Raw genomic sequence first — 27,957 nt, 5'->3', positions numbered from 1 at the left:
CCAGTGGTGATGGTCGATTTGCGTTTATCGTCAAAGGAATGAGCGTTACACCGAGGCCTGTACTCTGGAGCGAGATCGATTTGGAGGTGGAGGATCCGTCATGGTCTGGGGCGGTGTGTCACAGCATCATCGGACTGAGCTTTTGGTCATTGTAGGCAATCTCAACGCTGTGCGTTATATGGAAGATATATCCTCCTCCCTCACGTGGTACCCTTCCTGCAGGCTCATCCTGACATGACCCTCCAGCATGACAATGCTACCAGCCATCCGGCTCGTTCTGTGCGTGATTTCCTGCAAGACAGGAATGTCAGTGTCCTGCCATGGCCAGTGAAGAGCCCGGATCCCAATCCCATTGAGCATGTCTGGACCTGTTGGATCGAAGGGTGAGAGCTAGGGCCATTCCCCCTCAGAAATGTCAGAGAACTTGCAGGTTGCCTTGTTGGAAGAGTGGGGTAACATCTCACAGCAAGAACTGACAAATCTGGTGCGGTCCATGAGGAGGAGATGCACTGCAGTACTTAATGCAGCTGGTGGCCCCACCAAATACTGACTGTTACTTTTGATTTTGAACCCTCCCTTTGTTCAGGGACACATTATTCCATTTCTGTTAGTCACATGTCTGTGGAACTTGTTCAGTTTACACATGTTAAGTTTTTAAAAAAAATCTTAATTTACACAATTAACGAATAATATGCTTAATATTGTAGGCAGTTACCTAGAACCAGGATTGACATTCCAACATTTATTTTTCTGACAGGCAATTATTATTTTAGCAAACAATTATTGTGATTCATCCTATGTTGTCCCTAACATCATTACCCCATAGCATCAGATGTGGGATACGTACACATACTCATGCAAACTCGATCACATTCCCCCACAAACAACCACAAACTCAGATGTTCAACAGTTGTTCCATCCCCGAGCCCAACTCAAGAAAGGACTTGATGTGCAAATGCATATACAGTTACAGCTGTTTGAGAAGGCATGCAAATTTGAGCAAAATAATATACCCACTTCTGAAACACGCTGGTCCCCAGTTTTGACCATTTTCCCAAGATTCTCTGTGAAGTCAGACCTTTGATTATTCTGTGCCACCAGGGCCACAATAATTTGCTCCCTCTCTGAATGTCCGACTGTGACCCCCCCCCCCCCCCCCCCCCCCCCCCCCCCATGGGTTACTGCAGCTAGTGTTGTCAGCACAGCTACTGCCTGGTTGGGGGCACCCCACTGGGACTCCCACCGGCTAGGTACAAGGTCATCAAGGTTTTCATTAGCAGCTTTGAGCAATTCCTGGTATATTATGCTCTCCCATCAGGGGGCTTTGGCTTTGTAGGACCAACCCTGCCAGGCAGGCTCAGACTCTTGAGGGGGCGGTGCTGCTTTTGTGGGTCTCTGAGTGCATTAATATTTCTGTCTTGGCTGTGTATAGGCTACTTACAGTAGGCTCATGAAACAGATAAGGACTTCTCCTTAGTGTATGGATCCCTCAGGTGGGTGTCTAGGTTATAGGGTTGGGTACCATTCCATCATGATAGGACAATAAATAAATAAACTATATTTATAATCTATTTTGAAATGTATATCTCATATTTGTACAGAATTGAAATCTCTCCAACAACCCCTGCTCGCAGACACACATATCTAATATGTTAGTCATCACATTGTGGACCTGTTACTAAAATACATCAATCATGATTGTCAGATCAGATTTGTTGAATCACTTCGGCGCCATTCTTCACAGTCTGCTTTCCACTGACCTGCTAACCACATCTATTCTGTAAAGGACACTTTCTGTGTTTCCAGCAGAGTTTTCACGGGACAGTCTATCAGACGCTGCAGGGGGACATGAGTGCTCCTTCTCCAAGGAAGAAGTGGGATGTTCCACCGTCCCCATGGCAGCAACATCATCATCACAACAAAAACAACACACACAAGCAGGTAGGAGGAGCCCCTGCACCTATTGCAGACAGTAGTGTGACACTATCCTAATCCCTTTGATATCATCAATGGGAATCTTTAGAATTCAGCCAGACAGTGATTATTTTCATCTGTTAAACTATTTAACGATTTGGCTTTAATTGTGCATAATAATGAAGCTAACATCTGTAATAGTGCTTTGATCGTGTAGCTTCAGAACAAAAGCAACGTTTTGCAATATGCCTGCAATAGTTTGAATGTGTGCCAACAATGGAGCCTTTTTTTATAACCTACTGCATACCGACTCTAAAAATGTATGTGGATCAACATTCTGAAGAAATGTTTCATTCAAAAATGTCAAAGAAACACTGTAGGAATAAGCTCACAAGCTCTCAAATATCTAGCCTGATCTCACTGATTTATCTCTCTCCATCTTTCTATCCCCCTCTCCCTGTGTGTGTGTGTATATATGTGTCCAATCTGCATCCGTAGCGAGTCCAGAGGAGAAGAAAACAAAGAAACCCATCCAGGAATAAGAAGACAAATAGAACCATGGAACAGCCTCCACGCCAACCTGTCGTGTGTCCCAAATGGATCCCTATTCCCACAGGGCTCTGGTCAAAAATAGTGCACCATGTAGGGAATAGGTTGCCATTTGGGACCTGATGTTCAGTTAATAACTACAGACAACAGGCAGACAAGTGATCATCCTTTTGATAAACAGACACACTGTAGATACGGAGACATCAGGATATATGTCTGGTCAGGTACTATACCGTGCAGGTGGAGAGATGACTAGGCGTTTATTTATGACTAGGCGTTTATTGTTTCTAATGATTTACTCATTTGATTGCCCCTACTAATCTGTAACTAATTATCTGATGTTTCAAACCAGGACAGGAAATATTTGGGTATTTTTCATGACAGTTTTTGGTTTGTTGCATACACAAACTGTAACGGCCTAGCACTCACATGTCTAATATGGCCCCTGTATAATACTCATAAATCCAAATATTGTCTCATGATTATTCTAAGATTGATTTGATGTTTTAGACATTCCGTCCAGGACTCTTGAAGGAACTAGACCTCGGTGGGCCAAAAGAGACTCCCATAAACAACAACAACAAGAACAGCATTTAGTCCTTATTCATATTTGTGCCACGACACACATTTGTGCCACGACAATAACATTGTCTATTTTTAAGAATCACAGGGCAGTATCACTGCATCACTTAGGGAACATCATTTCTCATATAGTGCACTAGCTTTGACCAGAGCCAAATGGAGTAGTGTACTACTGTATTATTGGGGACACGGTGCTTATTTGGGAGGCATCCTGGGAATCATCAATGACACAATCTGGAGCTGTGATCAGAGTGTTTTCGGTCTCTGTCTATTTGAGTCTCTGAAGTCTCCAAAACATATCTGATTAAGGGACCAATTCATTGGACAGGACTCTGGGTGAACTTTGATCTTTTAAAAACGTGTCTATTGACATCCCACGATCAACGTGTCTATTGACATCCCAGTCATGCATAGTACAGATTTAGTACTACACATCCCTTTGTTCTGTACTCCCCCCAGTACATCATTCAGAGTTTTTATTTCACTACCAGTATATCGTATTGTTTTCTGTACCGTAACAACATCCAGAAGCATATATAACTTGTTTTATCTTAGGTAATTATATTTGTTTTCCACTAGTTCTATCCCATACTCTGCTTCACTGATGTGACATTAGAGTCCTGATTGGGTGACATTTTAGACCTAATATTCGTCAGCGTCATCATATAATTTTGATGACAGATTAGGCTCATTACTTCAATATACTGTATGTATAGTACACAGCAAACGAACGACATCATGTCAATTTAGAGAGGTCTACTGAATTGGACAGGTGTAAGGATTTCAACATAAAAGTCATATACTTCCCGGGAATCTGACCCACAATTATATTCTGCTTATAGAAAGTGTTCCAGTTATTTAGCATTGAACACTCTACATCTGTTAAAAACATTATCTTGTAATTCATTTTCAATGTATGAACACCATAAATGATTGTGTATTTATTAAATTTTTATTAATGATAAATTACGGTACATGAAATCCATCTATATCTGCATTTTAGTTCAACTTTGTTTGACTTGGTAATGATTACATATGTAATAAAAAAATAAAAATGGTTTGATACAATAAAGTGTTTAAATTGGACAAACGTTTGTGTTTACTTCTTTAAACAAAACATATTATTCCAATTATAATCCATGCTAAAATTAAGCAATAAGGCCCAAGGGGGTGTGGTATATGGCCAATACACCATGGCTAAGGGTTGTTCTTAGGCAAGACGCAAAGTGGAGTGCCTTGATACAGCCCTTAGCCGTGATATATTGGTCATATATCACAAACCCCAGCGGTGCCTAATTCCTATTATAAACAGGTTACCAATGTAAGTACAGCAGTAAAAATACATGTTTTGTCATACCCGTGGTATACGGTCTGATATACCACGGCTGTCAGCCAATCAGCATTCAGGGCTTGAATCACCCAATTTATAATCCATTTTAATTCATGCCAAGAACTACCCATAGTAGGCCAACAATACGGCTCTGACTTTAGCGTTGCATCACTGACCTATAATGTTGAGTAAGTAAGGTTGACTTATAACAAAACCCAATTATCAATTATTCAATAGACGTGGTGCTGCGAGCATAAAACACATGAATATTTCACAGCGTGACCAGTTTTCACCCAATGCATTTCATAATACCACTGTAGCCTGGTTCAATCTTCCTCCCCACAGTTTTGGCTCCTCCTACTGGAGGACCAGTGAACAGGACTCTGCTGAAGGATTGGACTGATATCTCAGCCTGGTCCCAGATCTGCAGTGCTTCATTCAACTCTTCTGACTATTACTGTCTGTCATGCCTTTGATGTGCTGTGTCCATAGTAGGACGGCCTCAGAATCACAACATTAAAGATATAAGACTCCTGAATGTAATTATTCAGGAGTCTATGACTGTGTCATCCTGAAATCTGAAACTGCCATCCTAGAAGTCATTTGTGCTGCTGTGAAAATGAGGGGCGCTGTACAAAACAATTAAATCAGTGATTGGATTGTCTCTAATCAATCTAACCAATCATAGTATCAAAGTTGATACGGTCATCATGTAGGCCGCCTCTGGCCCAGCCCACCGGTTTCTGGAACCAATCAGAATGATCAGAATGTGCCCACATTCTACAAAACTTAAGGGAGGCAAGCAAATCAAGACTCATCGTGGAGAAGAAATGCTAGTTTGGCTATAGATCGGTCTCCAGGCTATGTTCCTGGCTGATAGTCAGAAGAGTTGGCTAATGATCTGGGACAATGGCTACTGATATCCTGTATGTTCAGTATAGTTCACGATTCCATTTTTTTGGATTCAAAGAAAACAGATGAAGAATTAGACAAAGAATCACTCTTCAACATCTCCTCAGTGGTATGGGTAGAATATAAAGCACATCAACATCTCCTCCGTGGTAAGGGTAGAATATAAAGCACATCAACATCTTCTCAGTGGTAAGGGTAGAATATAAAGCACATCAACATCTCCTCAGTGGTACGGGTAGAATATAAAGAAGTAGAAAACTCTTTGTCTTGTTGTACTTTACATCAACAACAGTCACATGATTACATCGTACATCTTCCACATGATAAGGCCAGCCTTTCACTGCTGGGACCTTTGACATTATCTATTCCATGTAACATACATGCTACCCATGTTACCCATGATACATGATCTTTGCTAAGTTTCTCCATGAAAGTTTTCTTAACTGGTTAACAAATTGCAAGCAAACCACCGTAAAATCATGTATGGTAATTAGCATAGAACATGACCAGCATGTTTTGGTAATCTTCATTAAATTACTATAATTTACACAGGGTTGGATAGATTACTTTCTAAATGTAATCAGTTACAGTTACTAGTTACCTGTCCAAAATTGTAATTAGTAACTTAACTTTTGGATACCCAAACTCAGTTTCAGTTACTTTTGGGTTACTATCCCCTTAACTCAGTAACATAATCTGATTACTTTCAGTTACTTTTGGATTACTTTCCCCTCCACTCTGTAATGTCAACTGATTACTTTCTCCTTAAGAGACATCAGAAGAAGATGGAAAGGATCCATCAAACCAGGTGGAACAAACATAAACTAGCACCTTTTTTTCAGTGCTGAATTGAATGTCATTGAGAAACAGAAAGGTGGCATTCTGTATTCTTTCCCAAACATCCTTTCTGTATTTTAAAGTAATAAAAGAAGTAATCATCTAGTTTTTCAAAAGTATTTGGAATCCATTTACAATATTTTAGCTGGTAAAGTAGCTGATTACAGTTAAATTTTTGTATTATTATCAGATTACATGTAAAAGATAAACAGTTCTCCCCAACCCTCCGTTTACATATCGTTTACATAGGCATCATACTACATGAGAGGCCTATCTACTGTTTAGCATCATTAGAAGGGGTCTGCAGCAGTTGTTCAGAGAGCTCATCGTCTTCACCAGCCAACGGCTCCTTCGACACGATCTGATCCAAGAGCCCTGAGAGGGGAAGAGGATTAAAGTATATTTAGTATGATAGTATGATAGCATGATAGCATGATGGTATGATAGCATGATAGTATGATGGTATGATAGCCTGATGGTATGATAGTATGATAGCATGATGGTACGATAGCATGATAGCAGGATGGTATGATAGCCTGATGGTATGATAGTATGATAGCATGATGGTACGATAGCATGATGGTATGATAGCATGATAGTATGATGGTATGATAGCATGATGGTATGATAGCATGATAGCATGATGGTATGATAGCATGATGGTGATGGTAACTATTCCCCAGGTCGTTGCTGTAAATGAGAACGTGTTCTCAGTCAACTTAACTGGTAAAATAACTGTAAATAAATAAATAATGATAGCATGATTGCACGATAGCATGATGGTATGACAGTATGATATGATAGCATAATAGCGTGATGATATGATAGGATGATCACATTATAGCATGATGGTATGATAGCATGATAGTATGATTGTTTGATTGAAATACAATAGGTTGGAAAGAATATTCATCCTGATCTTGTCCATTTACACTTATAAGATCTGATCGAAATCAGTTCATAATGCTTCTTTTAATCATCTAAACCTGGCTGAAAATGTGGGCATAATCAGAATGTGGACATGATCCAGACACAAGATGGATGGATGTTAGTACCAGGTATAAACATGGCTTACTGTATGTCTCCTTGATATCTCCTCAATCTTTTTGGAAATCAAAGAGAGACACTGACTGCGCCCCAAATGGATCCCTATTCCCTATATAGTGAACTACTTTCGACCAGAGGCCTATGGGCCCTACGGGCCCTGGTCGAAAGTAGCGTACTGCATAGGAATACAGTGTCATTTGGGATTCAGCCACTGAGTATTCATAGAGCCAAGCCAAGGGGTGAGCAATCAATCATACACTGCGACAGCTGGTGTCGCGATTCCAGCCAAGCGTCAATACACCACCCCAACCAGCCATGCCTGGCAAGGTAAGATTGCCCACCTCTGAGCTACAACAGGGTGTTAATAGAAGTCTGTCACATTACCATTGGCGCCGCTCTCCTTCCATTTGAACTTGTTGTCTTCTGTGTGTCGTGTCCAGGTGGATCTGAAGCTGACCAGTTCTGAGGTGATGTGAGACAAGCTCCACTGTAGTCCTCTGGAACTCTCCTTCCACAGATTACTGGGAAAAAAAGACAAAAAAGGCATCAGACCTGAGTCAAACACATATGTCAAATGTAATTGGGGTGTGCTTAATTTAGATTTGGGTTTGTGCTTTTGGAACTATTCCATTGTTTCCATTGTACAGCAGCCCAAGTGCTTGAACGTATTTGTCGCGCGTAGGTACAAGTTAAGAAAACAACTAGCTAACTAACGTCTAAGCTGGGGTTCTAGTCTAATAAACATGCTTGGAATGCCACCTGTGTCGATTGCAGGGGTCCGGTGGGCCTGGGTTGTCTTCCACCAGGGGAATGACTATCTTCTCAGCCACGTCAGTCAGTAGGGAGAACGTAGGGTCTACTATGAAGTCTATGAAACCTGCGCACAAAAACAGTATTGTTAGCTATATACTATGAAAAAAATTGCTACGTCGTGTGAAAATGTATGCACTTACTACTTACTACAAGTGGCTCTGGATAAGGGTGTCTGCTAAATGGCTAACATGTATGTCTAATAATACTAATATTATACATTATGTAACAACCGTGTTTTTTACACATCTTCATACACAACCTGCATATGTGCTTTAGACAGTATGGTTTTGCATACACATTGTCCAAAGTATATAAAATGAGAGCATATATATTGATGGTTGATGATGACTCAGGGATGACTCAGTGATGACTCAAATGGATGACTCAGTGATGACTCAAATGGATGACTCAGTGATGACCATGTGCAGTAATGTCTTATAATTTGCCTATTTGTGACTCTGCGACCAGGGTGCTGTTCCGATCACACAGTGGAGAGAAGGGAAGACCAAGCTCTGCCTCTCTGTCACCCTCAGAGAAACAGAAAGAGAGAAAAAATGTTTCAAAGACAATCAACAACAATGAGCAAGATGATCCAGGACCGACACAATCCGCAAGACGATCCAAGACCGACACAGTACAGAAGACGATCCAGAACCGACACAGTACAGAAGACGATCCAGGACCAACACAGTACCAAAGACTATCTAAAACTGAAACAGTCAAGAAAATCCTGTACCCAGTTGTAAGTTCCTCCATGGGTCCTACCTGTCTGAAGAACTCGTCCATGAGGGCTTTGGTCCAGCGAGAGTGTAGACTCCAGGGCTTAGAGGGGTGGCTGATGTCTGCAGTGTGCAGTAGTAGGGACAGCGCTTTTGGTTTGTCTATGCTGTTGACCATAGGAAACAAATGACCACGAGTGACTGCTAGATATGGACCAGAACAGAACTTGAGCTTCTTTGGATGTCATGTTAATCATTGGAGTCAATGGGAGAGTTACACATCACATTCATTTTAAGTTATGAAAAATAAATTGCTCTTCAAGTATTAACAGGAATGAAATCCATCAACATGTCTAAAAAAAATATGTCATTGAATATAGTACCTTCCTCACAATGTGCTATCAAGTAGGCCTACAGATAATTTGATCACTATTTTGTTGCTGAGAATTTCCCTGCATGGCAGGAAATGCAAACTTGTAGTATATTTGAGGATTAAAAAGTCTTCTAACGTTTGTCATTTCCACTTAAAAATGTCAGGCTTGACTTGCTCTAATGAAAATTATATCAACCCATACATTCATTATAATCCACATAATACTTCACATTTCCTGTTGCTGCAGGATTATTTTCCTGCTGTAGCAAATTGTCTCAAATTAAGATCCTACATCTGTACCACCATAATCTACATCTCAGATGATGTGACCTGGGTAAAGTGTGGAGCAGCACGTACCCTTCGTGCTGCTGCAGACACCCCTTCATGGCTTTGACCTGGACAAGGTGAGACGACATGTCTGTAGCCAACACCATCTCTATCACCAGCGCTCGCAGCTCCCTGTCACACACACAGAAACACACCCATGTAACCTTTCCAGACTGCCCTTTCACACACAAACGCATAAACACACCCATCTAACCTTTCCAGACTGTCCTGATGGGTTTCTCTGTTCCCATGGTAACATAGATTTGTGCTGCTCAAAGGGGAGTTGTGGTTGGGTTTGCTTCTGTCTGTCTGTCTGTCTGTCTGTCTGTCTGTCTGTCTGTCTGTCTGTCTGTCTGTCTGTCTGTCTGTCTGTGTCTCTGTCTCTGTCTGTCTGTCTCACAGCATATTGATACAGTACATCTCTCCTACATCCACTGTTCTCTGGAGAGGTTCATGAAGATGTTGGATTGGTCGTCCTGTAGAAGATGGAACGCGGCACTGATGTGGTGGCTTTCCTGGACTGACCGGTCGTTGTAGATCATAGCAAAGTCTGACCTACACAAAACACACACAGATGAAAAACAATCATGAAGTAATAGCTAGATTGGTTCTACTACAATGATCGGGCTTTAGCTAAATTATCTGACTACTGTTGTCATGCCTTAGCTTTAACCCTGATCCTACAGATCTGTGACCAGGATATCATTTGTCCTTTGTTTTCCAGAAACACATATGGCATGACAATGACAGTCAGAGGGGTTGGATAAAGCACATACAGTGCATTCGGAAAGTATTCAGACCCCTTGACTTTTCCCACATTTTGTTACGTTACAAACTTATTCTAAAATAGATGAAATACTAAAGAATCCTCAGCAATCTACACACAAAAGCCCAAAATGACAAAGCAAAAGCAGGTTTTTATACATTCTTGCAAATGTATTAAAGATTTTTAAAAAGGAAATACCTTATTTACATAAGTATTCAGACCTTTTGCTATGAGACTCGAAATTGAGCTCAGATGAATCCCGTTTCAATTGATCATCCTTGAGATGTTTTTGCAACTTTACCTGTGGTAAATTCAATTGATTTGGAAAGGCACACACCTGTCTATATAAGGTAGCACTGTTGACAGTGTATGTCAGAGCTAAAACCAAGCCATGAGGTCAAAGGAATTGACCATTCTTAAATGGAAGAAGTTTGGAACCACCAAGACTCTTCCTAGAGCTGCCACCTGGCCAATCTGAGCAATTGAAGTTGAAGGGCCTTGGTCAGGAAGGTAACCAAGAACCCGATGGTCACTCTGACAGAGCTCGAGAGTTCCACTGTGGAGAAGGGAGAACATTTCAGAAGGACAACCATCTCTGAAGAACTCCATCAATCAGTCATTTATGGTAGGGTGGCCAGACGGAAGCCACTCCTCATTAAAAGGCACAATGAAGCCTGCTTGGAGTTTACCAAAAGGCACCTAAAGACTCTCAGACCTAAAGACTCTCAGATTGAACTTTTTGGCCTGAATGCTAAGCGTCACGTCTGGAGGAAACCTGGCACCATCCCTACGGTGTAGCATGATGGTGGGAGCATCATGCAGGGACTAGGAGACTAGTCAGGATTAAGTGAACAGAGCAAAGTACAGAGAGATTCTTGATGAAAACTTGCTCCAGAGCGCTCAGGACTTCAGACTTGGGCGAAAGATCAATTTCAAACAGGACAATGACCATAAGCACACAGCCAAGACAACAAAGGAGTGGTTTCAGGACAAGTCTCTGAATGTCCTTGATTGGCCCAGCCAGAGCTTGGAACCCGATCGAACATCTCTGGAGAGACCTGAAAATAGTTGTGCAGCGACGCACCCCATCCAACCTGACAGAGCTTGAGAGGTTCTGCAGAGAATAATGGGAGAAACTCCCCAAATACAGATGTGCCAAGCTTGTAGCGTCATACCCAAGAAGACTCGAGGCTGTAATCATTGCCAAAGGCGCTTCAACAAAGTACTGAGTAAAGGGTCTGAATACTTACGTAAATGTAATATTTCAGTTTTTTTATTTTTAATAAATTAGTAAACATTTTGAAAAAACTGTTTTTGCTTTGTCACAATTGGGTACTGTGTGCAGATTGATGAGGGGAAAGAAACAATTTAATCAATACTTTCCGAGGCACTGTACGTAGATGACCAGGCTCATATGTATAGAGACAGCACCAGATAGTGAGATTCTGAGTGGTGGAGCTGTAATAAAGAGGTAATGAGAGAAGAGAACAGATGGACATAAATGACTCAGGAGAAAGGAGCAGGAGCAAGTTAATTGAGTCACATCCATTATCAAGCCCCCTGTCGAAAGTAATTTGCATACATGTTTACTAGACACTTAGAAATGGATAATAAACAGATATCAGCGCTACACAGTAAATGGGATTCCCCGTAGGGATAAACACTGCATAGAAAACTTAGGCAAGTGCTAAAAAAAAGGAGACATTTAATTGTCAATGTTTTGGCTGTACAACACATTTTCAAGACTGCAGCAACAGCTTAGTACGTGTTTTTAGGATTAATCTGCTTCCATTTGCAAGCAGAACAAAACAGAGCATATATGTAGTACTGTTGTAACAGTATAATGAGGAAATGTGATGCAACTGAATAATCCCAATGGAGGTGCCCAAGATTCAGGAGAAAAAATAACATTTTACTGGGGGAGTAAAAATGCCTGAAATCAAAATAAAACATGAAGCTTTGCACGCACGCATGCACGCACGCACACACGCACACACACACACACACACACACACACACACATCAAATCAACATTTATTGGTAAGTATACAGTTTTGCAGGTGTTATCTCAGGTACAGTGAAATTCTTCTGTTTCTAGCTCCAACAGTGCAGCAATATCTAGCAATAACAATACACACATCATCCACAAGTTTAAAAAAATCTGAAATATCAGAACGGAAAATACAGTTGAAGTCAGAAGTTTACATACATTTAGGTTGGAGTCATTAAAACTCGTTTTTCAACCACTCCACACATTTCTTGCTTTGTGCATGACACAAGTAATTTTTCCAACAATTGTTTACAGATAGATTATTTCACTTATAAATCACTGTATCACAATTCTAGTGGGTCAGAAGTTTACATACACTAAGTTTACTGTGCCTTTAAACAGCTCGAAAAATTCCAGAAAATTATGTCATGGCTTTAGAAGCTTCTGATGGGCTGATTAACATAATTTGAATCAATTGGAGGTGTATCTGTGGATGTATTTCAAGGCCTACCTTCAAACTCAGTGCCTCTTTGCTTGACATCATGGGAAAATCAAAAGAAATCAGCCAAGACCTCAGAAATAGAATTGTAGACCTCCACAAGTCTGGGTCATCCTTGGGAGCAATTTCCAAATGCCTGAAGGTACCACGTTCATTTCTACAAACAATAGAGTACTGTCCCTGGTCCTATCACACTTAGAGTACTGTCCAGTTATATGGTCATCTGCAGCAAAGAAAGATAGAAAAAAGCTCCAAATGGCTCAAAACAGGGCTGCCAGATTAGCTCTTCATTGCTCAAAACAGGGCTGCCAGATTAGCTCTTCATTGCTCAAAACAGGGCTGCCAGATTAGCTCTTCATTGCTCAAAACAGAGCTGCCAGATTAGCTCTTCATTGCTCAAAACAGGGCTGCCAGATTAGCTCTTCATTGCTCAAAACAGGGCTGCCAGATTAGCTCTTCATTGCTCAAAACAGGGCTGCCAGATTAGCTCTTCATTGCTCAAAACAGGGCTGGTAGATTATCTGACCGTATGAATATTATCCAAATATTATCAGAATCTCTCATGGCTTCATGTTAAAAACATATTACTATCTAGTCTTCTGATTTTCTTTAGGAATGTTATATATATTTTTTTTAAACAGTATTTTTCAGTCGTTAGTACATACTAGCAACACACATAAGCACCAAACCAAACATTCAAATTCAGGGCAGCTAAAACAACCCGAGCCAAGGACAAATCGCCTTAAATCTATAGTTTTATATAGAGCCATAGCTGAATGGAACTCTACCAATCCATATTTCTCAGGCAAAAAGTTAATCCACCTTCAAGAAAAAAATGAAAAAACATCTAGTCACCATATGACTGGACAGCAAATAGAAATCATGCTGTTTGTATTTAGTGAATTTCCCTGTCTATCTTGCAGCCTATATTCATTACCAAAATGTCCTATCTGTATGGCGCTGTCCATTGTACTGATTCAGTGCAGCAGATACAGTGCCTTGCGAAAGTATTCGGCCCCTTTGAACTTTGCGACCTTTTGCCACATTTCAGGCTTCAAACATAAAGATATAAAACTGTATTTTTTTGTGAAGAATCAACAACAAGTGGGACACAATCATGACGTGGAACGACATTTATTGGATATTTCAAACTTTTTTAACAAATCAAAAACTGAAAAATTGGGCGTGCAAAATTATTCAGCCCCCTTAAGTTAATACTTGGCTGCATCTCTGATCAGTCTTCTCCTTGTATGAGCTGAAAGTTTAGAGGGACGGCCAGGTCTTGGTAGATTTGCAGTGGTCTGATACTCCTTCCATTTCAATATTATCGCTTGCACAGTGCTCCTTGGGATGTTTAGAGCTTGGGAAATCTTTTTGTATCCAAATCCGGCTTTAAACTTCTTCACAACAGTATCTCGGACCTGCCTGGTGTGTTCCTTGTTCTTCATGATGCTCTCTGCGCTTTTAACGGACCTCTGAGACTATCACAGTGCAGATGCATTTATACGGAGACTTGATTACACACAGGTGGATTGTATTTATCATCATTAGTCATTTAGGTCAACATTGGATCATTCAGAGATCCTCACTGAACTTCTGGAGAGAGTTTGCTGCACTGAAAGTAATGGGGCTGAATAATTTTGCACGCCCAATTTTTCAGTTTTTGATTTGTTGAAAATTTTGAAATATCCAATAAATGTCGTTCCACTTCATGATTGTGTCCCACTTGTTGTTGATTCTTCACAAAAAAATACAGTTTTATATCTTTATGTTTGAAGCCTGAAATGTGGCAAAAGGTCGCAAAGTTCAAGGGGGCCGAATACTTTCGCAAGGCACTGTATATGCCACAAATTTCGAAAGCACTCTATGATGTCAGAGTCTCTCTATTTAAATGTTCTGTTTATTGTGGTAAAGCAGAATTCAATTTAATTCCAATGTAAGAACCCCCCAAAAATTTTCCCCCTTGCCGATTTCAACTTCCCCCTTAATCACTGTATCCTGGCGCCAGGTCTGGTGAAGTGTGATCACAGCGTTGTTCTTTGTAGTGTTGATAGGCCCTCGTGTTTTTGTTCCCAAAATAAAGAGTTGATCTGTGTGCCAGGAGACAGAGTTCTTAGGTGCCTCTGTGTCTCTATGTGGAAAATCTACTGCTAAAATTAGCAGCTTCCCTCCATAAGATATGTTTGCTTAAGAAGGAATAGGAGCTGAAAGCATCTCTCTCTCTCTCTCTCTGTCTCTGTCGCTTTCTCTCTCTTTCTCTCTGTCTCTGTCTCTTTCTGTCTCTCTCTTTCTGTCTCTTTCAGTTTCTTTCTCTCTCCCCTTCTCTCTTTCTTGATGAGCACCTCAGTCATTTACAGTTTTTCTCAATTGCTAAAACACAATTTCTGAAAACACAATTTCTGAAACCTTGCTCCATTTCCTGAAAACATTAAACACAAAACGTCACATATTTACATAACCTCTGACTCCTCTTGCAAAATGAAACATTCGCCTCAAAACAGTTTTACCTGTGTTCAAAATCAAACACTGCTCTCAAATCATAAACAAAGTGATCAAAATGATAAACACTCTCAAGCAGTCAGTAAGCAATACACCGAAAAATAGAAAACACATTGTTCAAAACATACAATTCTCAGGGAGAAGAACATTTTTAATCTAAAAAAAGATTCATATTTTTCCGTCATTGTCTTTTGATGAACGAAACCATGTTCTATCATAGTAGCTCAAAATTGATCAGAAATTACTACTCTTCTTTGCTCTTTGCAATTTTGTTTTTTGTTCTTCCTCCTCCTTGTACCCCTATTTTTACAGTACTGTACCCTGCATCTCACAAACTTGTCCTTTGTCTCTGTGATACTGTAATTCTTGTTCTTTGTTGATATGAACCTGCAACCAGTCAAAATATATTGAGGAGTCAGTACTGTTAATAAATGGAAAGCACAATGTTCAGGGCCATACAATTCATCCATTGTACAGTATACAGCCTACAATGCACTGTACTACAGTATCCATTCTCAGACTTTCTCCTTCCCACCTTCAACAACCTGTTTGCTCTCTTAACTGGCTTATATTGGTTGTGTCATTTGAAACAGGTTAAATCAATTTTGAGTGGTTGTGTTCAATCAATGACATATGTTCTCTATTTGTATTTGATTGTTGCCACTTGTGTTTACCAGTATGGATGACATGTGCATGAGAGTGCAGAATGTGTTTTGAGAATGAGAATGTGTTTGGAGTTTTGCTGAAAAGTCTAAGTGAGATCTGCAAATTGTGTTTTATCATGTGAAATGGTTTAAGGTATTGACAACAGACTGCATAATTAGCTAAATGAGTCCAGGCAACTGAGAACTTTGTTCAGCCAATGGATTTTAGTGTTTTAGCAATTGAGAAAAACTGTAATAAATTCAGAGAATAAAACATACACAATGTTTATCTTAGTTGGTGTAAAATGTGGATTCGATTTCACTCTCTCCCACTCACTCTGAAATCAAATGCATCTTCGAACACCTCAGTAATTCTTACTTTACTTTATCTTACTTTACTTTTTCTTACTTTACTTTTTCTTACTTTGTGTGAATGTGGAAGTTGTTTGTAGTTCCAGTGTGTTCGTAGTCATGGATGGCCGCAGCAAACAGGGACGCCAGGACCTCCAGTTCAGTCAACCAGTGCTGCATGTGAGACCCACACAGATACCCCTTGTTATAAACCTCACATACATAACCTACATATACCTTTCATATAGAGTTAGTGTATCGTTATTATAGAGTAACCAGTGCTGGAGGCTAGACCAACACAGACACCCCTTATTATAAACACCTGTATTTCAAATGCAGACATTTACATTGGTTTACAGTAAATACATCTATATTGGATTCTTTTTTCCCCCTTTTTTGATTGTAGATTCCATCAATGTAATTGTCTTCATCATTTCCAATACCCCATATATTTTGGGGGTATATATTAATAGTGTATATATATATTTATATATATACACATACACATACCCATATGTATATAAATATACATACATAAACATACACATACATATGCATACAAATACACATACAAACATACATATCTTTAAAAAATATATTTTCCTTTATTATTTCTCACAAACCCTATACATTTTCTTCTGCTATTTCATACAAGTCCATGCACACACTGTAGCCAGTGACCTGACCAGGCAGACACAATTTGGGAAATCTCCTTTCCTGAGCTGTGACGAACAAATACATGACAGGGATAACTTGTTATAAACTGAGAGAAGACGAGCTGTACTGTACCACTAGTCCTGTACGTAAGAGCAGACAGTGGAGGGTTTGTGTGACGTCGGCTGCGTGGACACTGCTGTGGTACGGGTTGCTGTGTTTACTGTAGCCTTTCTCCAGCTTCTCCAAGAAGGACATCAGACAGGAGATTGGGATCTGTAATACCACACATTATGACATGGAAGGTTCACACGGAGTTCATCTGTTGTGTTCGAGCACACTACATCAGCTAACTGGCCTGTGTCTGAGTCTGCCCTCTAGGGTACTACCTATGGAAACAGTTTTACACACTAGAAAAGGTAGACTATAATATGTGTGTTTGCGTCAGCTGTTTATGGCAGTGAGAAAAGTTAGAATTTTTAGAGGCTAATGTCAAATTAAAGCTGTACAGAAACAGAAGGAGTTATGGTAAAATAGTAAGGACGTGCAAAGTGATTTGTGGAGACCTTGAATCTGCTGTTGAGTTCGTATCGTGTCACCAGCTCGAAGACCAGGGTCTGTAGTGCGTGGTCATCACTGGCTGTGTTCAGGGCAAACACATCAAAGTTCCACCGGTCAATGTCCTAAAGATGGAGATGATAGAGACAAATAGATAACAGATATATGTTATGTCCAAAGCACATTGAGGTTTTCAAGAATTGGAGTCTGAAATTGAAAAGGTCGATAGCTCATACTGTAGTCATACGGTCAGGGAAACTCCTGGCTCTGCTCCATATGTTGTAGCCCAACTAAAGACTTTAGAAATTATAACAGATCACATATTCTTACCCTGAGACAGTTAACTACTGCTGCAGGTTGGTCAGGCATGGCAGCAGTGTAGGCCCTTCTGAACATCCTGGAACAACAGCACATTCAATGTTTTGCATTGGACAATCTCAGTAGTGAATCTGTGATGTCCTTGTTATAACATAGTGTGGATCAAGAATTCCACTGCAAATGTACAGAAGTGAATTTATCCTGACCCTATGACACACACTTCACAAACCCCATTCACAACATTATATAGAAGGAGGGTTTTTTAATGTTGCATTGTTTTTCTCAAATGAATGAGGAGGACCAGGGCGAGCCTACTTTACTTTATATTACAAATGAATGAGGAGGACCAGGGCGAGCCTACTTTACTTTATATCACAAATGAATGAGGAGGACCAGGGCGAGCCTACTTTACTTTATATTACAAATGAATGAGGAGGACCAGGGCGAGCCTACTTTACTTTATATTACAAATGAATGAGGAGGACCAGGGCGAGCCTACTTTACTTTATATCACAAATGAATGAGGAGGACCAGGGCGAGCCTACTTTACTTTATATCACAAATGAATGAGGAGGACCAGGGCGAGCCTACTTTACTTTATATCACAAATGAATGAGGAGGACCAGGGCGAGCCTACTTTACTTTATATTACAAATGAATGAGGAGGACCAGGGCGAGCCTACTTTACTTTATATTACAAATGAATGAGGAGGACCAGGGCGAGCCTACTTTACTTTATATCACAAATGAATGAGGAGGACCAGGGCGAGCCTACTTTACTTTATATCACAAATGAATGAGGAGGACCAGGGCGAGCCTCCTATACTTTATATTACAAATTCATGTCCTCATTGAAGATAATAACGTTTTCCATCTACCTCTCGACAAAGATCCCAGCCTGCACTGCGTGGACGATGCTGCGGAACTTTGGTTTGTCGTCAGAGCGGCGGGCGGGGCGGCGGGCCCTCTGAGTGAAGGTTGAAGCCAGCCAATCAGTGACCTCCGTGGGCACGCCATCAGAGTGCAGGTTCTGGAGGTCGTCCTCTGTGTCCAGACCCTGTCTGAATGGACAGAGAGAGAGCAAATCAGACTTGCCTGAGAGAGGAGAGAGAGGACAAATCAGACCTGCCTGAGAGATGTCATGACATTGGCCTGGGGGTAGGTTTATGGCAGTCATAAATACCTCTTCCCCCCTTTTTCCTCTCTACCCTACTGAAGTTACATTTGCATACCCCTTGGTTAACATAGAGATTCTGGGAACATCAGAAGGTGGGGGGAAATGAACTATATTCTGGTAATCCGACCAATTGAACATATGCGGTGGTACTTAATGAATATGATGTCAGTTCGGTTGTCATCTGAGACATTCTCATCAATGATAAGATGACATAAACTCTACAGTGGAAAGTCTACACATGACATTTTTGAATATGAAATGATTTGTGATGGGATGAAATGTGATTTTAGCTTCTAAAATGTGAGATGTGGGTTTTCATAAGATATTGCTGCTCACTCAATGGCCCGCCCACATGAAGAGACAGAGGTTGCAAACTATGACACACACCCCTTTTCCCCACTTCCTATATAAAGCCTTGACGACAACATAACTTCCTGTTCCGAGGATATGAGGGTGACGGTCCTATGTCAGAATGCATGAGAAAGCATGAGCTTTGGTTGCGAATGGTATGAACTTTTGAACTCTTATTCACTACAGAAGTGATACCTTCTAGCTGTTGAGTTACGCAGGGTAGGAAGGAACAGACAGAGTATCCCGTCTATCACACAACGACGTTACTACAACATATCAATTGACAACCAGAGACATTCTTCAAAGGACAGAGGACTCGGTTTGGCAACACGGCCTTCCATCAACCACCAACCGACTGAAGCGCAGCTCAGAGTAAATATTTATTGCATTTTCCTTTTCCAAATGGGCGGTAATTTAGAATGCATAAGATACTGTATTTACGATAGCACAGCTTTTTCCATTTGTTACTCAGTCTTCCCGCTCTTTCACTCAACCCAGCCCCTTTTCCTTTGTGTAACAAGCTGTCATATCTGTTCCGCCCGCTAGGGACGTTTTCCTTTATGACGTAATTTGTAATCAAGTTATGATTAATTGTGTGTATTTAGTAAATAAATAATTAAACCCAATGTTGTATTGCTGATTCAAATTGTTAGCCAGGGTTCTTGCAGATAACCAAGAATTTACAACTTTCAGATGAGACTGAAGTAAGATGAAGATTAATGTTGACTGCTATTGATGTAAAATATTACTAGGACTTTAAGAGTTTATTCGGAAGATAACAGTTCTACAAATATAATTTTGTGGTGCCCGACTCTCTAGTTAATTACATTTACATTATTAGCTCAATCAGGTAATATTAATTACGGAGACATTATTTTATAGAATAGCATGTCATATTTCTTAATTCGGCATAGCCAAAGACACGACAGAGAGGAAAGAGAGAGAAAATCAGACCTGCCTGAGAGAGGAGAGAGAGAGCAAATCAGACCTGCCTGAGAGAGGAGAGAGACGACAAATCAGACCTGCCTGTGAGTGGACAAATCAGACCTGCCTGAGAGAGGAGAGAGAGAAAAAATCTGACCTGCCCGAGAGAGGAGAGAGCAAATAAAACCTGCCTGAGAGAAGAGAGAGAGGACAAATCAGACCTGCCTGAAAGAGGAGAGAGAGCAAATCAGACCTGCCTGAAAGAGGAGAGAGAGGACAAATCAGACCTGCCTGAGAGAGGAGAGATAGAGCAAATCAGACCTGCCTGAGAGAGGAGAAAGAGAGCAAATCAGACCTGCCTGAGAGAGGAGAGAGAGAGAGCAAATCAGACCTGCCTGAGAGAGGAGAGAGAGAGCAAATCAGACCTGCCTGAGAGAGGAGAGAAAGAGAGAGCAAATCAGACCTGCCTGAGAGAGGAGAGAAAGAGAGAGCAAATCAGACCTGCCTGAGGAGAGAGAGCAAATCAGACCTGCCTGAGGAGAGATAGCAAATCAGACCTGCCTGAGAGAGGAGAGACAGTGATGGGAACAGGGACACATTCTTTTTCGTTTCCCTTATTCTAAGCGGTACAGCAATCCCACTCTGTTGAATGACACATTTAAGTAGATGGAAACATTACAGCCTTCATTACAGCCTTGATCACAGCCTTCATCACAGTCTTCTTTATTTCCTTCATTACAGCCTTCATCACAGCCTTCATCACAGTCTTCTTTATTTCCTTCATTACAGCCTTCATCACAGCCTTCATCACAACCTTCATCACAACCTTTATCAAGCCTTCATCACAACCTTCTTTATACCCTTCATCACAGCCTTCATCACAATCTTTCTTTATACCCTTCATCACAGCCTTCACCACAGCCTTCATCACAGCCTTCATTATTTTCTTCATTACAGCCTTCATCACAACCTTCATCACAACCTACATCACAATCTTCATCACAGCCTTCATCACAGCCTGCTTTATACCCTTCACCACAGCCTTCATCACAGCCTTCTTTATAGCCTTCATCACAGCCTTCTTTTTTTACCCTTCATCACAGCCTTCATCACAGCCTCCTTTATACCCTTCATCACAGCCTTCATCACAGCCATCTTTATATCCTTCATCACAGCCTTCTTTTTTTACCCTTCATCACAGACTTCATCACAGCCTTCATTACAGCCATCTTTATATTCTTCAGTACAGCCTTCTTTATATCCTTCATTACAGCCATCTTCATATCCTTCATCACAGCCTTCATCAAGGTGCTTTGGGGTCATATCAAAGGAGACAGGGTGGCTAAGGGGAAATACTAAATATAGACAAGTAGACATGGTTGCCTTGGAACACCGTATGGCTCAAATATTAAATATAGACAACACATAATGTGGAGCGTTGTGTTCAGAGTGGAAACAAGGATATGCTGATATAGTTGGTGTGTATATGCGTTTCAGGCCTTAAGCAGGCAGTAGGGGCTTACAGTATCATACAATATAATCACACTAAAGGCCACACTGTACCTGGTCCCATCAATGTAAACAGCTTCCAGTAAGGATGCTGTGTAGTCCAAGTTCTTCTTCAGATCTTCGAAGTCCACATCTTTCTCTTCCAATTGCTTGACCATACACCTCAGCCTGGAAAGAGAGTCCCAAAAGTCTTTGTAAGCACTTTACACATGATATAGGCAATATTAAGGATTTATGATGGTGTTACTAATGAACTTTTAGAGGAAAGAAAATCCTGCACGTTGCACTTGCTTAGTATCAGCCTCGCGACCTTCATCAGAGCATTTAAGCCTTTAAAGTTGGGTTTAATTTAAAGTAGGAGTGGAGGACGACATTTTGTTGATGAATAACCTTGGTTCCTGTCATAGCACAACACTATCATCAACAACAAGATATTCAGTAAGACAGCAGTGTTTTCAAAACACAGTCAGGTATATGATGGGAGCAATTACTAAGCAATTTCCCCCCCAAAAGCCTTGTGTTTGTATGTTACGGTTCAATGTTATGAGCTGGCAATGCTTTGACAATAGGATGAAAGGTCTGGGAAACTGGGAGAGAGGGAAAGAGAGAGAGGGGGAGAAGAGCGAGAGAGAGAGAGAGAGAGAGAGAGAGAGAGAAAGAGAGAGAGGGGGAGGAGAGAGAGAGAGAGAGAGAGAGAAAGAAAGAAAGAAAGAAAGATAAAGAGAGATGGAGGGAGAGAGAGAGAGAGAGAGGGGGAAAGAGAGAGGGGGAGAGAAGAGCGAGAGAGAGAGAGAGAGACAGAGAGAGAGGGGGAGGAGAGAGAGAGAGAAATATAAAGAGAGAAAGAAAGAAAGAAAGAAAGAAAGAAAGAAAGAAAGAGAAAGAGAGATGGAGATGGAGGGAGAGAGAGAGAGAATGAATATATATCAATCATTTGGATGAGTTGTAATACTACTCCGTGAGGTGTGGAGCGGACCAGAGAACCAGTGGCAGGAAGGCATCATTAGCCCCACATTTTCTATCATTAACCCCACATTTTCCATTAAATAGGAAAACTGCCCAAACTTTCAATCATTTGGTTATACGGCCACCGCATAGTCTTAAAATGGCATGCATACAGAATTAGATACATTACATGACCAAAAGTATGTGGACACCTGCACATCGAATATGATTACAAAATCATAGACATTAATATGGAGTTGGTCCCCCCCTTTGCTGCTATAACAGCCTCCACTATTCTGGGAAGGCTTTCCACTAGTTGTTGGAACATTGCTGCGGGGACTTACTTCCATTCAGCCACAAGAGCATTAGTGAGGTCAGGCACTGATGTTGAGCAATTAGCAGTCGGCTTTCCAATTCATCCCAAAGGTGTTCGATGGGGTGGAGGTCAAATATCAGCCCACAGAGAGAAGCACGAGCTTGAACTTTACTCATCTTTCTAGAGGAGTGGTCACCAACCGGTCGATCACGATCTCCAAGGCATTCCTAGTCGATCACCGAACATTTCTGTAAAAACCCAACTATAAAGCCTTGTGTTCCTATTATTTGTATTCGTCTCGGGCTGTTGGCAGTAGGTGCACCCGATTCAGCTGCCCTGCACGCAGGGTTGCCATTTGTAATAATTTAAAGTGTCTGAAGGTACGAACTCTGCCTTCCCAGAGAGTAAATCAAGTGCACTATAGGCCTGCTGCTGGCCAATCGGATGTCTCAGTAACATAGCAGGCATTAAAGAATGTTACTGAAAAATCGATACTTTTTTAGAGTTTGAATACTGTGTCCTTTTTTGGTCAGTGTCAGTGGAGGAAAGGGAGAGTGGAGGCATGCTCTCTCCCTCCACTGAGACTGACCCTCAGTCTGCTGCTCTCTCCCTCCACTGAGACTGACCCTCAGTCTGCTGCTCTCTCCCTCCTCTGAGACTGACCCTCAGTCTGCTGCACTCTCCCTCCACTGAGACTGACCCTCAGTCTGCTGCTCTCTCCCTCCACTGAGACTGACCCTCAGTCTGCTGCTCTCTCCCTCCACTGAGACTGACCCTCAGTCTGCTGCTCTCTCCCTCCTCTGAGACTGACCCTCAGTCTGCTGCTCTCTCCCTCCACTGAGACTGACCCTCAGTCTGCTGATCTCTCCCTCCACTGAGACTGACCCTCAGTCTGCTGCTCTCTCCCTCCTCTGAGACTGACCCTCAGTCTGCTGCTCTCTCCCTCCACTGAGACTGACCCTCAGTCTGCTGCTCTCTCCCTCCACTGAGACTGACCCTCAGTCTGCTGCTCTCTCCCTCCTCTGAGACTGACCCTCAGTCTGCTGCTCTCTCCCTCCACTGAGACTGACCCTCAGTCTGCTGCTCTCTCCCTCCACTGAGACTGACCCTCAGTCTGCTGCTCTCTCCCTCCTCTGAGACTGACCCTCAGTCTGCTGCTCTCTCCCTCCACTGAGACTGACCCTCAGTCTGCTGCTCTCTCCCTCCACTGAGACTGACCCTCAGTCTGCTGCTCTCTCCCTCCACTGAGACTGACCCTCAGTCTGCTGCTCTCTCCCTCCACTGAGACTGACCCTCAGTCTGCTGCTCTCTCCCTCCACTGAGACTGACCCTCAGTCTGCTGCTCTCTCCCTCCACTGAGACTGACCCTCAGTCTGCTGCTCTCTCCCTCCACTGAGACTGACCCTCAGTCTGCTGTTCTCTCCCTCCACTGAGACTGACCCTCAGTCTGCTGCTCTCTCCCTCCACTGAGACTGACCCTCAGTCTGCTGCTCTCTCCCTCCTCTGAGACTGACGCTCAGTCTGCTGCTCTCTCCCTCCACTGAGACTGACCCTCAGTCTGCTGCTCTCTCTTTGTGCACGGAGGTATTGTCATCCTGAAACAGGAAAGGGCCTTCCCCAAACTGTTGCCACAAAGTTGAAGGCACAGAATAATCTAGAATGTCATAGTATACTGTAGTATTAAGCTTTCCCTTCACTGGAACTAAGGGGCCCGAACCATGAAAAAAAAAGCCTCAGACCATTCTTCCTCCTCCACCAATCTTTACAGTTGGCACTATGCATTGGGGCAGGTAGCGTTCTCCTGGCATAAGCAAAACCCGTCCGTCGGACTGCCAGATTGTGAAGTGTGATTCATCACTTCAGAAAACACGCTTCCACTGCTGCAGAGTCCAATGGCAGCAAGCTTCACACCACTTCAACCGACGCTTTGAGCATGGTGATCTTAGGCTTGTATGCGGCTGCTCGGCCATGGAAACCCATTTCATGAAGCTCCCATTGAACAGTTATTGTGTTGACATTGCTTCCAGAGGCAGTTTGGAACTCGGTGGTGAGTGTTGCAACAAAGGACAGACGCACTACGCTATTCAGCAGTTGGTGATCCCGTTCTGTGAGCTTGCGTGGCTTACCACTTCCCAAGGCAGCACTTACAGTTGACCGGGGCAGCTCTAGCAGGGCTGGAATTTGACTAACTGGCTTGTAGGAAAGGTGGCATACTGTGACGGTGTCACGTTGAAAGTCACTAAGCTCTTCAGTAAGGCCATTCTGCTGCAAATGGTAATCTAAATCTAAATCTAAAAGGTAAAATAAATTAAAAAATATGCCAACGTTTGTACATGGCTGTGTGCTCAATTCTATACACCTGTCAGAAACGGGTGTGGCTGAAGTAGCCAAATCCAGTCATTTGAAGGGGTGTCCACATACTTTTATATATTTAGTATATATCAATTCAAAGGGTCGACTCGGCTGATTGAGTGCTGATAGAAGGCTGATAGAATCCAGATGGAATGCTCATAGAAGGCTGATAGAATCCAGATGGAATGCTCATAGAACACTGATAGAATCCAGATGGAATGCTCATAGAAGGCTGATAGAATCCAGATGGAAAGCTCATAGAACACTGATAAAATCCAGATGGAATGCCCATAAAATGCTGATAAAATCCAGATGGAATGCTCATAGAAGGCTGATAGAATCCAGATGGAATGCTCAAAGAATGCTGATAAAATCCAGATGGAATGCTCATAGAACACTGATAGAATCCAGATGGAAAGCTCATAGAATGCTGATAGTGCTTCCTAGCGATACATACAGTAAGTGCTTTTCACCATATACAGTATAATGCATATCTGAACTTTTTCTCTGGTGCGTTACTAGTTGGTGCTTCAAACTGACTCATGACACCACCAGTGTTTCACTACATTTCTGTTATAAGGCTGCTATTCATTATGGTCTACAGTTACTAATTCAAGAATATAAAAAAATATGTAGCCTATACACGCTGGATCAAACACAACACAGCCCAGGCTAAAACTACAACCCCCCCCCAAGGCAAAATACATTCACAGGAAATAAAATTGACAGGGAAATCAGTAACACTAACTCACATACTATTGCTCTGACCTCATATGCCAATCTTAGAGCATAAAATACCCCCCGAGTAGACTACACTGCACTTCAAGGGCTCAAAAACAACCACTGGCATTTGAAAATTGATTTAAGGGATGGTGATAATCCATTTCTCATAAAATAGGGTTTATGAGTGTTCAAGTTCTCGTGCTTAACAATTGAGCTGCCTACTCATAATGCTCTATGAATGTTGTTATAGATGTTTATGAGCAGCTATTAAGATCTATCCTGCATTATAATGCGTTATGCACAGCATGTGTACTTAGAATGCATTATGAAGAGGTTAGTCACGGTGGGACCACAATCACTTCATTTCTAATCACAGTTGCACTGTCAGCCAACAAATGATGATGGCGTCAACTCTGTGAAAGTGTCATGAGCCACTTGTGTGTTTATCACACGTCAGCGATGGGGTTCTGAAAGCTGCCCAGTCATAAAAATAGCAGGCATGGGAAGGCTGCGACACAGCGGGAGGGCTTCATACTTGATGATGAATTTAGAATAATCTGCTTGATAATATGACTGCTTTGTTGTGGATCAACGAGGAAGGAAAACATGCGTTTAATGTACCGTCTCAGTTTCAGAAGATACATTACCAGTTGTAATATCTCAGCATGTACTGTAACCTCAGAGGAGTATGTACTGTAACCTCAGTAGAGTATGTACAGTAACCTCAGTAGAGTATGTACTGTAACCTCAGTAGGGTATGTACAGTAACCTCAGTAGAGTATGTACTGTAACCTCAGTAGAGTATGTACTGTAACCTCAGTAGAGTATGTACTGTAACCTCAGTAGAGTATGTACTGTAACCTCAGTAGAGTATGTACAGTAACCTCAGTAGAGTATGTACTGTAACCTCAGTAGAGTATGTGCAGTAACCTCAGGATTTTACAGTAACCTCAGTAGAGTATGTACGGTAACCTCAGTAGAGTATGTACAGTAACCTCAGTAGAGTATGTACAGTAACCTCAGTAGAGTATGAACTGTAACCTCAGTAGAGTATGTACAGTAACCTCAGGATGTTACAGAAACCTCAGTAGAGTATGTACAGTAACCTCAGTAGAGTATGTACAGTAACCTCAGTAGAGTATGTACTATAACCTCAGTAGAGTATGTACAGTAACCTCAGTAGAGTATGTACTGTAACCTCAGTATAGTGTGTACTGTAACCTCAGTAGAGTATGTACAGTAACCTCAGTAGAGTATGTACGGTAACCTCAGTAGAGTATGTACAGTAACCTCAGTAGAGTATGTACAGTAACCTCAGCAGAGTATGTACTGTAACCTCAGTAGAGTATGTACAGTAACTTCAGTAGAGTATGTACTGTAACCTCAGTAGAGTATGTACAGTAACCTCAGTCGAGTATGTACAGTAACCTCAGTAGAGTATGTACTATAACCTCAGTAGAGTACATACAATGACCTCAGGATTTTACAGTAACCTCAGTAGAGTATGTACTGTAACCTCAGTAGAGTATGTACTGTAACCTCAATGGAGTATGTATTGTAACCTCAGTAGAGTATGTACGGTAACCTCAGTAGAGTATGTACAGTAACCTCAGTATAGTATGTACTGTAACCTCAGTAGAGTATGTGCAGTAACCTCAGGATTTTACAGTAACCTCAGTAGAGTATATACTGTAACCTCAGTAGAGTGTGTACGGTAACCTCAGTAGAGTATGTACTGTAACCTCAGTAGAGTATGTACAGTAACCTCAGTAGAGTATGTACAATGACCTCAGGATTTTACAGTAACCTCAGTAGAGTGTGTACGGTAACCTCAGTAGAGTATGTACTGTAACCTCAGTAGAGTATGTACTGTAACCTCAGTAGAGTATGTACAGTAACCTCAGTAGAGTATGTACTGTAACCTCAGTAGAGTATGTACAGTAACCTCAGGATGTTACAGAAACCTCATTAGAGCATG

The 27,957-nt window shown here is 41.6% G+C and overlaps 2 protein-coding genes across 3 annotated transcripts in view; one reads left to right on the top strand and one right to left on the bottom strand.

Annotated features, from left to right (window-relative positions):
* Positions 1-4,487, top strand: part of LOC110528589 (protein phosphatase 1 regulatory subunit 1A) — a 54,223-nt gene extending 49,736 nt beyond the window's left edge. Inside the window, exons 7-8 of one of the 2 annotated variants that reach the window (XM_021610718.2) lie at positions 1,807-1,941; positions 2,413-4,487. In XM_021610718.2, coding sequence (XP_021466393.2) covers positions 1,807-1,941; positions 2,413-2,456 — 179 coding nt within the window. In that variant the 3' untranslated portion in view covers positions 2,457-4,487. The remainder of the gene's footprint in view (positions 1-1,806; positions 1,942-2,412) is intronic. The other variant, XM_021610719.2, reaches the window with a different exon arrangement.
* Positions 3,982-27,957, bottom strand: part of LOC110528588 (calcium/calmodulin-dependent 3',5'-cyclic nucleotide phosphodiesterase 1B) — a 33,154-nt gene continuing 9,178 nt past the window's right edge. The window contains exons 2-14 of the mRNA XM_036984183.1: positions 21,698-21,811; positions 18,561-18,743; positions 17,695-17,761; positions 17,373-17,489; positions 16,942-17,082; positions 16,226-16,326; positions 9,833-9,958; positions 9,434-9,535; positions 8,750-8,870; positions 8,431-8,512; positions 7,931-8,048; positions 7,556-7,692; positions 3,982-6,499 (exon numbers count right to left, since the gene is read on the bottom strand). Coding sequence (XP_036840078.1) covers positions 6,399-6,499; positions 7,556-7,692; positions 7,931-8,048; positions 8,431-8,512; positions 8,750-8,870; positions 9,434-9,535; positions 9,833-9,958; positions 16,226-16,326; positions 16,942-17,082; positions 17,373-17,489; positions 17,695-17,761; positions 18,561-18,743; positions 21,698-21,811 — 1,510 coding nt within the window. The 3' untranslated portion in view covers positions 3,982-6,398. The remainder of the gene's footprint in view (positions 6,500-7,555; positions 7,693-7,930; positions 8,049-8,430; positions 8,513-8,749; positions 8,871-9,433; positions 9,536-9,832; positions 9,959-16,225; positions 16,327-16,941; positions 17,083-17,372; positions 17,490-17,694; positions 17,762-18,560; positions 18,744-21,697; positions 21,812-27,957) is intronic.

Source organism: Oncorhynchus mykiss, chromosome 7 (genome assembly GCF_013265735.2).
Source record: "Oncorhynchus mykiss isolate Arlee chromosome 7, USDA_OmykA_1.1, whole genome shotgun sequence".
In the NCBI taxonomy this organism is placed as follows: Eukaryota; Metazoa; Chordata; class Actinopteri; order Salmoniformes; family Salmonidae; genus Oncorhynchus; species Oncorhynchus mykiss.
Note: the sequence above shows the minus strand (reverse complement) of the source record. Positions and strands in the feature narration are given on the sequence as shown.